Source organism: Fulmarus glacialis, unplaced genomic scaffold, assembly GCF_000690835.1.
Source record: "Fulmarus glacialis isolate BGI_N327 unplaced genomic scaffold, ASM69083v1 scaffold14363, whole genome shotgun sequence".
NCBI lineage: Eukaryota > Metazoa > Chordata > Aves > Procellariiformes > Procellariidae > Fulmarus > Fulmarus glacialis.
The window spans coordinates 886-12,997 of record NW_009202399.1 but is presented as its reverse complement, the minus strand read 5'-3'; the positions used below and the strand labels follow the sequence as shown (position 1 = coordinate 12,997).

Here is a 12,112-nt window from a genome sequence, read left to right as displayed (position 1 = left end):
CACCCCCCTCCCCGGTTATTTGGCTTCCCTCTTATCTAGAAACCAAAGCTTACCATGACTACATATTACCGTACTCTGCAAACCTAAGCATTGTAGAAGCAAATAATTTCCCGAGGTAGGATAATTTTGCTACTAAAATGGGTGGGAAAAAATCTTACTGTCTTGTTCTCAAGTCACGTTCACATGCTTATATGTAAATGGTCTAATCAGAAATCCAGGCTCTGCCTATCTTTTCAAAAGAATGTTTTGCACTACAAGCTAGACAATGTAAACAGAAGGATGCAACTCCACCCTGCTAATGGCTGTGTCCCTACATTGGTTGGCATGTATCCAAAAAGAGATTCAATAACAAAAGTATGAATTATTGTTAGGAAGATCTTTTAATTATCTCATTTCTGTGACAAACAAGTTTCTGCTGGATAGGATGTTATAGCACAAGTATTGCAGTTTTGCTAGTGTCCTGCAGTGGTTAATGACTTCGAATTATCTTGAAACCGCTATTTTTTCCACTGATTAAATGCTACACCTTTTGTGAAAGATCAGAAAGTACTGTGATTTTTTTTGAGATACACGGAGCATACTGTATAATTAATTAAACAAGGGCCATTATGCTCATTTGATTTAAGCTTCTGTTGTATTCAGAATGATCTCTTGATGGATCAAGTGTAGTCAGTCTCTAGCTTGGTTTCTGATGTCATCCTCTCCTTATAGACATGTGCTTAGAAAGTACTAATGCTTTTTCTAAATTGCTTCTCTGAGCCATGACCTTGTTTCTTGAACCCTTCCTTCCCAAGCATGATCAATTATTAATTTGACACGATTTCTTTTCTGGAGAGGGAGAGCAGTAATTCATTTCTCTCTTTCTGGGACAGTTATGTTCATATTGATTCTATTTTTTCTATCCTAGGGTAGAAAACCATGGCAAAACAGCACTTACGTGCAAGATAATTGACTCCAGAAAAATAGATATGATTTTATTGACTAATTCTGAGAGATACTGAGCACTCTACTGTAGTTCCTGTTAATTTCCCAAATCATAGTTGTATAGCTTGCAGTGACTACAATTATGAACATGAATCTGAAGCACTGAGAAAAATACTGATTTGACCTCGGAGCTAGGAACCTGGAACTCTCTATCCCTGTGTTTGGGTCTGAATTCTCAGCATAGAACCTCTCTGTGATATTTGTAAAGTAATGTTTATACTATTTACTTACTGAATCCTTGATGATAGATTCAGATAATGTTTGTAAAATGCTGAAGGAATATCGAGATACTTGTTACCTGTTAACAGAGGGGAAGAATACTTCTGAATGTATATAAAAACAAAACTTGAGCCAAATATTCATGCTCTTGAATATTAGAGTAGAGACCAAGTCTCCTGAATGGTATTGCCTTGACACTGTGGTCAGATCATGCCTGGCACCTATGTCCCCACTTGAAGTTCCCACAAATGTCAATTTTGGAAGCGTGAGTGTCTTTCACTCCTGTTGAATGTAGTGGGGATTGAGCAGCCTGACACATGAAAGGTTGGGACCATGGGAGCTTCAGCTACTTGGCATCTTTCAGGCTTTCGTCCTTTAATGTATGTTTGCTGCTGTAAGTCAGAAGACATTCAGCAACCAGGTTAGTGCTCTGGCTCACACCTATAGGGAACCTTTCTCTCTAACTGCTTTCTCTCCTTCTGCCACTTATTTTTACAATGGAAGATATTGCTAAATGATGCCAAAAAGCATTTTTCTATATTTAAAATACGCAAAATAGCTTTATGAGGAAAGGAGTTGTTGCATAAAAGTAATGAACACACTGAGTTGTTACTGTGTAACTGAAAGACGCTCGTCTGACATTCCCCCACCTTGCCTCTTAGGCTCCGCACTGCAAGTGACACACAGCACTAGTGGCGTAGAAACAGGGGCCCGTTCAGTCTCAGTTCATGGACCTTGCTGTCTGCATGCTGGAGAGATCTGTCACCTCCACTCTTGCACTTCTGCAGCACTTCAGTCCTAGCGTGCCCTCGTCTGTAGTAGAGACATGGTAGTTGGGAAAGGGATACTAACTCTATGCAAAAACACCGAGGGCAGAAAGGCAGTTCTCTGTGTACTTGTGGAATATTACTGAAATATTACTTGTGGAATATTGTTGAAATAGCTGAAAGCTTTTGGGTAGGAAGAGAGTTTGAGGCGTCACGGTCACATATGAAAACGGGGTGGGCGGGGAGAGAAAACATGTATGAGGGAACTGGCGCTCATCTTGAGTAGTGTATGCAGTGTGTGTGGAAAAGAGCATATTTGTTTCTGCATTGAGAGGAAGGGGAATGTTGTGCGAATCGAGATGTTTACACAGGTGGCTGGCTGGGCTATGGCATTACTCTTATGAACTCCTTTGGACAACTAAAATAAGAATGCAGCAACAGTGAAGCCAAAGAGCGCTGCTTAGAATGCTTAATTGCAAACCTCAAAGTCAGGGATGCAACACTGTTTGCAAGCTCCCTCAGTCTGGGGATCATACAGTGCTGGTGTTGTCTGCTGTGTTGTATCATGAGACCTGCTCCGAGTCTGAGTTAGTGATACACTGGTAAAAAATCATGGCATCTGTTCTACCAGTTGCCCAGATTACTACTGCTTATAAGAGCAGTTACTGGAAGTGTTAAGAACATCGGCATAGTACAGACTTCTGTACAACTGTTCAGACATCTCTGGTTTGATGCTAGCGGTCCTTTGTAGTTGTAATGATTCTTCCGTTCAGATGCTATGTGTGCTAAGGCATCTACGTCAGAGTTGCAACTGTTTGCCCCACGGTTGTATACTGCTTTCTGGTTGGGGTGTTTTCTCTTTGAAAACTTTGACATCATCTGTTAACAGCGGAGAACGGAAACTTGGATAACTTACCAGATCAGCAGCGCCTGGGAACGGTCAGTGTTCGCATCATGGTTCACGAGTGGCCTTTGGCATCCAGTTCTGATTTGCAGCTGATTGTCATTCAGGAAGAAGTGACAGAAATTGATGGAAAACAGGTAAAAAAACCCCCCAGCATCTGCTTGTTTTTAATTTAGGAAGGGCAAGTAGTTACCAAGAATTAAAAGGTTTATAGTGTCTGGCTGGTGATTAGAGCACAAAGTATATAATCTAATGCTAGCTAGCACAGTACTGAGGAAGATAATACCAACCTAAGTTGCCTGTATAGTAGCAGGGGTGTTTCATGAGGAGACTTCAAGTTTTAATGCTTCTATTTGTATTTTAATTATTAAGTGTTGGATGACTTTCCATTAAGCTTGTTAGAATATCATTAACTCTGCCACATGCTCTTTCAACACGTGCATTTATGCAAGCAAAGTCAGACTCAGAAGCAATACTTCATTTACAAAATAATGTACAAAATAAATAAAAGGGGCACGGGCTTATTCTGAGTCCTGAGGTTTTCCCCATTGTTTATTCCAAACTAACAAAGCGTTTCAAGCATGTAGCATGGGAAACAGCTTGCAGCAGCAAACTTACGGCAAGGTGGGCTTGTTGTGAAAGCCCACAACACCTGAGAGGTTAGCCTTAGACTATTTTGCATGTAAGATAATTAACTAATTTGAATAAAAATCTTGATAGTGAACATGGATTTTGAGATGAACAGAAAAAACCACCCAAATTCTAACTGTATTTGCACAAATACCAGTGAATGTGAGGGGTTACAATTCTAGCTGAGATTGAAATGTGCAGAACTGAGTTCTCAAAATGACCTATAAGGTATAGTTATTTTTCCAACCAGAATGATTCTGGAGAGAAGATACAGCTGCTGAAGCCAGCAAAAGTGTCAAAGTTTTGTTTCAGTACATGTCTGCATCTTACATGTGGTCAGGCTCTTTTGAAGCTGACTTATGCTCTGCTGCCTTTTTTTTTTTTTTTTAAAGGAGAATGATGATGATATCATTGATCCTTAATTAACTGCATGCTCAGCATGTAGTATTTTTTACAGGGATCTGCATCATGTCAAAATTTTACTCTGTTAATGAAAAATCCCACTGAGAGGTTTGAAGCTTTTCTAATGAAGTGTTTATCCCACTGTTAGGAGGCTAATATATCCTGGTTTGGTTCAGTTGTTACACAATAGTGTTGTATTTCAAATTTCAAACTAGGCATCACAATGCATTTCAGATTTTCATAAGGGACCTGGTAAGAACAACCAGAAAGCTAAAGCTGTTTCCTTAATTGTTCCTTTAAGTCAAAAGCTTTCCATCTTTCTCATTAGTTATCAGCTGACAGTAACGAGCATCTGTTTCATTGCATTGTTCTGTGCATGTTCTAAGCAAAAGGATGCCGTTGGTTAGCCTACGGCTCTGCGCGCATGAGCGAAACTGTATCATATGCTCCATTCCTCTTTTGTTAGTTATATTTCTATGTAGCAGTTGTTATTATGGTCACAAACACTCTGGATTTCTGTCAGTTCTTGGCCTCACCATGCAGTTATTGATGTTACTAGGAGTTATGTTGAATGTGTTCTATATAAGCGATGCTTGCAGTGATTATTAAGTGAAATGAGTCCAGTGCATCACTGGAAGAGGAGGAAGAAAACTATTCTTTCGGTTGTTTGAAAAAAAGCAACATTACTGCAAAAGCAGAAGTGTCAGTCTTGCCTCAGCAACACCTTTCAGTGTTAGCAAGTGCTCTTTCACTACGTACTTGAGTTTTCCATGCCCTAAAATGCCACCCTGAAAGAGGATCATAATGAGCTATGTAAGAGACTTGGTTAAAAGCCCATGGAGTGACTACCACATGCTTTTGCCAGGAGAGAGAGACACAGTCTGTTCAGCATATTTTCTAATGTGGTATAGTCTATAGAAGTATGGTAAGTAAAAACAAAGAATGCTAATTCATGTTATAACATCCGTGTGTCTAAATCTTAATGGCTTGGAGTTTTCTATGATGTATTGGTTTTCTCTGCCAGCCTACTTCACTCTTACTTTAAACTCAGTAATATCGACATGTTTGTATCTCTTGTAGGATCCGCAGGAAGAAGCAGCAGGAAGAAGTAACAGAAATAGATATTTTAGTAAAGGACCTGAGAGTACTTAGACATTCAAACTACACTGTCCCTTTGAAAGAGAGCATGCTGTATTCCATCCCAAGGGACAACGACATGTTATTTACACTTCCCAACCTCTCAGGAAAAGGTATCTTTCTTAGCTGTTACATGATATTTTTATCCATAGTTGATGTACTGCTTTACAAGGGTGAAAGAACGTCATTATTCCTGTGTTTTACATAGTGAAACAGTTTCTTCATTAACAAGGAAGTTTTATGTGGTTTGTTTTTTGGTTGGGTTTTGGTTTGTTTTTTTTTTAAAACACTTAAATTCAACTCTTCTACATTCTGCAACCCAGACATCTCACAGGAATAAATTTTTCTGTCAGTCCTATGATGGAAGTTTCTCTAAAGTTCCCCCTTTTTCCTGAGAATGAAAGAGAAAACTGGAGAGGAAATACCCGTCTGGGTCATTCCAAACCAGAGAATAGTTTTGTGTTATTAAACTTGAATAACTTAAAAGCAGGAGAAGTTATTTGATGCCTTAATCTTATTTCAGTTTTGTTTAATCAAAAACTCTCAAGGATTTCATAGGAGATGAATATTTTGATCTAGTTCATCACTTTTTAATCTAGTGACAGCTGAAATTTACAGCTAAGGGCACGGCTAAAGGCTGCACTGTAACACTGCTTCTGCTTCTTATCAAGTCCACTGCTCAAGTAAAAAAAAAAGTCAGCCTTCTGTGTTCTTGCTGTAAATGTGTGAGAACTGTACCATAAGTATAGAAATGCAGCATGTCTTTGTTTTCCTGAATAAAGAGTCAAATAAAAAGCAAGCCCCTCACTAAATCTAGCTCTTCTTTTTCAGATATTCAAGATCCACTGCAAACTACCAGTCAGTACCTCATCCGGCAAGTAGAAACTACAGTAGATGAAGAGACATTACCTGGCAAGTTACCAGAGACCCCTCTTAGGATAGAACCTCCATCTTCTTACAAGGTAGTTTTGTTGTTTGTTTGTTTGAATTATTAGTATATACCTTTAAAGACTGGTCTAAAAAGGAGAAGCAGGTTTTTTTCCCTATATCCCCAGAGATGAAATGCATACAGCTTGGTGACATTTCTAGGAGGAAAAGTTGTAATAATATGTGGCAGATAGAGCTGAATGTTATTCAGTATTACAGTTTGAGGGAATAAACTTCCTTCCCCATTTTTAGTATTGTCTACAGAAACACATACTAATATTATGTTTTCCTCCTTTGTGGATGTTTACAGAACAAAACAAACAATCCCAGCATTGTTAGGATTCAGATAGTGGGTTTTCTTCATTTAAAGACCAAACACAACATCCATTTAAAGATGGTAAGAAGGTATATAACATCCCTAGGCCTTTGTCTTTGGTCCTTTATTTTTAATTTGAAAAAAAGCAACATAGTATGTAGTAACTCATTTCTGGAAGAGAGACTTGCCATTCCTACTTAACCTATTGACTTCTTAGAGTACTGTTTTGCTGCTTTACATTTGTTAAAGACCAGTATTTTCTATTGTGTGAGGTATCTGACAGTAACTGACTTCCACAGAAGTCTAAGAAATCCTCACAGCCAACCACTAAGAAAAACAGACTTTTACAGACATACTCTACGAAACGTAAAAAAACCCCACTTCCTAAAGTACCCCTTAGCGGTGAGAAATTGTTGTTTTTTTGGTTTTGGTTTTTTGTTTGTTTTTTTAATCCAGTAGGAATCAAATGGGTTTCTAAATCCTGCAATGTTCTGACCTCACAGATACTTCATGACAGTGAGTTGTGATATTTACATTATACCAAGCTAAGCATTTATAACAATTGCAAATATTGTTTAGCTTTAAATTACATCAGGATTTTCTGACTCTGCTTGAGTGCTTACCCCTCTGGGAGATGGGCCATTGGTCTCACCTGCTGTAAGAAACACAGTAACAGCTTGAGAAGTTTCAGTTCCAGATGAGGTATGGATGGGCTTGATGGCCTCCTCCCTCTCTGGCCAAAAGAAGGACTTTAGAACCTACTGCTGAGACTGGAAGGTCAAAATAGTAAGCTGAAAGTTACAGATAGGCTAGAGAAGGTGCTACCCCTCTCCTGGGCTGTCAGTAACCCTTTCCCTGCTGTACGCTGCCATGGTATCATAGCTTCTCTATGCCTAGGCCAAAATTGCTCTCCCTTCACCTGCTCTGTTGAAGTGTCCTTTATTTTACAAAATGGCCTTTCCTTTCAGGGAACTCTGCTAGGATGAGCAGAGAACTAAACCTTCCAAACTTTGTAGAAGAAAGAGGTCTGAGTCACCAGTCAATTCCATCCTGCTTTTATGTATGTTTAAGCATACATAAATTTAAGTAAAACTATCACCATGTAATGTGATTCACCAGTAGCTACAAAAACTGCACTCGCTATGTTTTGCAACCTATATTTTTATTTTTACCTGTTTGGTTGCAGGTGATGTGCCAGTGGGTGGAAGACTTGAGAAAAGGGTTGTGCAGGTTCTGGTTTCGATCTTTACCCATCTTCTTTAGTTTGATGGAAGTCATTGTAGTTGGAGTTGTTGGAGCAGCTCTTATTCTCAAAGTCTTAAAGGTGATTTTCCCTTCCTGTGAAAACAAGTAAGTAATTTTTGCTATTTTTTTTCTCTGATGAAAGCAAAACATTAACTAAAAAGTCTTTCAAGAAGCAGCCCTATTCTGTAGGAAGATGATGGCAACAATTCAGTGAAAAGGCTGCCAGTAACTTTCCATTCCAAGTGACCTTTTGACACATGGGCATTTCAGACAAACATGGGACTACATTGTGAGACACCATTAATATGAGACACCATAACCATACCCTCTGAGAGAGAAGGGTAGAAGCTAGAGCTAAATAATTCCAACAACTCTAAATCTTTTCATATTCCTACTGTGTTGGAGTTGTTAAGTAGTTATGAAAGGCCTCAAATTTGGCTTTGCAAATTTGTATGGGAATTCTCCAAGGAGGAGCTACCTATGTAGACAGCTTACAAGCCATAGCAATTGGTGCTAGCATTGGTGGCAAAAGGTCATAAAGTTGATTGACTGCAAATGGCTTTATTCACTCAGTTGGTGTATTACCAATAACACTAATATTTTTCAGAGAAGCAAGCTCTCAAAACAAGGGGTGGAAAGATGAATTGGTAACTGCCGCTAAGAAATCAGGATAGATAGAATGGGCAAGCATGTGCATTTTAAAGGAACCCAAGTCAGTTCTGGAAGACCTAATGCTTGGAACCATACATTCTTTCAGGAGAAGTGACTGACAGTGTAGCATCACCCACAACAAACACAGCCGATGTCTTCAAATCTGAAGCAACTGACCAGCTGGGCTTCTGAATGGCCCTGAGTGCGGTTAATTTATGTATCCACCCAGGGATACGAGTGGCCTTAGTCCTTCTGACAGAGCTAGAAAAATGGAGGGTTGGAAGATGAGGAAAGTTGGAAACTACAGTGACAAAAGAGAGCATGCTTCCCCCTGACATTTCACAAAGCATGCAGTCAGTTTGGAGTGCTTCTTGTAACTAACTTGTTAGAGCAGAAAAAGTGAAGAAACACTTTGCACCCCCCACAGCAGTAAGTAGCTTAACACTGCCATGTGTGGAACTAGGAAGAAAATTCTAATCCCCATAAACTGTTCAGCAAAGTGTCTGATGGCCTGTCCATGGTAGAGGTCAGTCCAGAGCAGAGGAACCAGCCTGCAGTAATTTCTCTTCCAATTGGAGAACGTGGGGCTTGTGCACGGCTTGTCAGAGCATTTCAAGAAATTGTAACACTGGAAGGATGGTCCTCCCCTCCTTTAAAAAAACAAACAACCCCCCCACACACAAAAAGCAACCCCCAAAAAAAAACGAAAACCACACAGTCATTTTCTTGCTACCTGTATAAAGTGGTCCTGTAAAAAGTGGTAAAGGTTTAATTCCAAACCAGCAAGAATAAGTAGAAGGTCTCATTTGGTGAATAACACAGTTGCAGATGTGAGAATTGGGTACAAGAGCCTGGCAAAGTAGCTCCTGATGGCAGACAGTTTTAGGCTACTATGAAATTGAGCACATAGAACCTACTCTGCTGGTATTTCAGATGTAGAAGCTGGGTGAAGCGACCCCTCTGAAACCACAGCTAGTAATTTTGGAACCAGCTTTCCATCAAGTTTTCATTCTAGCTTCGTAGAAGAGGTATTATGAGGGTAATACTTACTTGATGCATTGATTTAAACTAAGTTTGGGGAGTTTAAGAATGAATCTAATTTTTAGAACACAAAATTGTTTTGTCTATCACTTTCTAATGCCAGGTAATCTTACCTTTCAGAGGCATCCTTCTCCTGGATCAAGTCAGCTTTGTACCTGTGATTACTATCAGCTTGCCTTCAGATCTTCCAGACAGGAAAAATAATTTAGAAGAGGAAGCATGTACTTAATACTGTGTTTACTTTGGAGTTACTGTTTTTTAAAAACAAATTTTTAGTTGACCTGAAATTTGGCACTTGATCTTAATACCTTGTTTGTTTCCTACTAAGAAAACTAAGTCAGTTGATTAATTGGTAAAGGGACACTCAGGCTGAGGCCCAAAGCTGACTTCCCTGTGCCTCTCTGTAAACATGCAGCCTTTTCAGAAGCTTCAAAATAAAACAGCTTTCCACCCTGAGGGCTACCATTGGTTTTAACTTCTGTGAAGTCACTTTTCCACACCTCAGACAGGATGCTGGCTGCCTTCACGCCCATAGATAAACCAGGTCAGCTATCCTGAATAGCGAGATGATGAAATTCAGGGTGTCCTGAAGTCTCCAGATAGCATTCTTCAGAAAAGGACAAAGGAGTATCACAAACATTAGCTGTGCCTGCAAGCCTAAACAAAGCTGCCCAACCTGGTTTCAGGTCTCTTAGGGTGTGCCTTGCAAGGAAAATATCACTACCAAACCCTTGTGTTACTCAAGTAATTTGACATTTTATATATGCAAAACAAAAATTAAAAAGGCAGATTTATATTTCAAGCACTTTACACTTTTATGGCCCCTTCCACTCACCAAAATTGTTAGCACTTGTAAACAATGTGCTTTTTGTATCTGTGACAGCAGTACTATGTAAAGTCTCAAAAGAAAAAAGAAAATTTTACAAAAGTACTGGCTTACTATTGCTAAGTAGGCCCAGTCTGCCCATGCTGATTTGTACTGTTAACATTTTTCAAATAAACATTTAAATTGTTTATTAGACTGTGTTCATGTGTGCATCTATATTTAGTTACATAAAACAGCAGCTTCCCAAGTGTGTTAGATGCAGGGTACTACTTGTTTTTTAGCTTTTTATTGTTCTTATTTACAAAAATTGTTTGTCAGAAGAATGACTAGGAAAAACAAAAAAAAGAATCTTAACTACCTGGCATTAGACTGAGCACAGTTATCATTTGAGTGATCAGAATTATCCATGTTCAGCTTAAATTGTTACGGAGAGGGAGGAAAGCTAGGCTTTCCGAAACACACACCCACCCCTCCCCCCTTAAGGAAGGATTATCATAAGCTTAATGAGATCTCAGAGTTATTCAGATATGTGTCCTTACAGCTATCTGTGACAGCAACAGGAACAACTCAAGAGTTGTCTCAATTGACAACTGTAGTGCAGTTGACAGCACTACAGTGGTAGAAGAAACATTTCTAACACTGAACTGCCTTGAAAAAATCCAAAACAAAAAACACCATCCAGCAGCGCAGTATGGTATACATCAGCAGAAGATAAAAAGGACGCTGCTCAAACTTCCTTTTTTTTTTTTTAGTTTTATTTTTTGTTCTAGGACTTTGTGGGTTTGTACTTTGCGTTTACTTCCTCAAGCTCAGTGTCATTAGAGCGCAGGATCCCAAACATTTGCCAGATACCCAGCTGAGGAAGGACGACAGAATTGGGGATGTGTCACAACTGGCTGGGTGTTTCAGATGGGTGTGGAGCCGTGATGCACTCGAGCAGGGCAGCTACTCTGCTGGCCTGGAACGAGTGGCAGTGGCTGACATCGCTGGAGCCCCAAGCAGTGCTTTCCAGGACCATACCACAAGAGAGCTACCATCATGATAACATAACCATGTAAGACAGAGGTGATGGCAGAGCTGCAGAGGCATCTGAACTGAGAATGCAATGTAGTGAAAGAAAGCACATGACAGAGGGGCGGTTGTCATCCATGGCTACACGGGAAACCGCTGAGACTCTGGCACAGGACCAGTGACTGCACAGACAAGAGGAACTGTTGAAGCAAGTGTTCAGTTGCAGACAAACTCCTTTTCCACGTATGTGGAAATTAACGTTCTTTCCACTTCATGAACATAGCCCTGGCCCCTTCATTAACATAGTTCAAATAGAAGTGATCTATAAGGCTGAAGTTTTGCTTCTTAGAGAAAAAAAACAACAACAAACAAACAAGGAGTAGGATGGACATGATACATGACAGTTCTTCCTTACTGCACAAGCATAGTATGAATTGCAATGCAGATGGAAATCTGGCAGCTGTTAGCATGTGCTCTTCACATCCCTACTTATGAAACTGTAAACCAAGCACCTGCACAGCAACAAGGAGATTTAACTCGATTCGAAACAGCTGCAACATAAATAAATGAGTGGTTAAGCCTGAAAAAGTGTTGGTACGGCTTCACAACTTGGCTAATTTCCATGAGCTAATCCTCTTTTCTTCTGCATTGTGTTCTACAAAGTTAAAAAGCACAAGGGAAGAAATACTACTATCAGGTTAATGAAATTAAATAAAAAAAAATAGTGCAAATCTTGAATAAATCAATTACCTGACAATATTGCTGTGCTATGGAGCTGGAGCTATTAAGTCTTAAAAAATTACAGCACTAGTGTTCTGCTTTAGCATGTATGTGGTTTTCCTGAGTCATAAAAGTCTCATGTGTTTCAGAGGAGTGTTACTGTGAGTTGGGACCACTCTGATCCATTTGTAAAACAGTTTAAAAACTCCTTACCACAACTGACACAGTTAGGAAGGGCAACTGTTCTGCATGGCAGGTCTCATTTTCCCAGTACATGAGCTGACGAGGATACAGGTTCCCAGCTGGGGGAAAACAAACCAACACCCACCCAC

General features: G+C 39.6%; 1 protein-coding gene across 1 annotated transcript in view; it reads left to right on the top strand.

The window, feature by feature from the left end:
- GINM1 (glycoprotein integral membrane 1) overlaps positions 1–9,653 on the top strand; it is a 10,026-nt gene extending 373 nt beyond the window's left edge. The window contains exons 3-7 of the mRNA XM_009574267.1: positions 2,845–3,011; positions 5,000–5,156; positions 5,875–6,005; positions 7,473–7,636; positions 9,344–9,653. Coding sequence (XP_009572562.1) covers positions 2,845–3,011; positions 5,000–5,156; positions 5,875–6,005; positions 7,473–7,636; positions 9,344–9,452 — 728 coding nt within the window. The 3' untranslated portion in view covers positions 9,453–9,653. The remainder of the gene's footprint in view (positions 1–2,844; positions 3,012–4,999; positions 5,157–5,874; positions 6,006–7,472; positions 7,637–9,343) is intronic.
- The last annotated feature ends 2,459 nt before the right edge of the window (positions 9,654–12,112 follow it).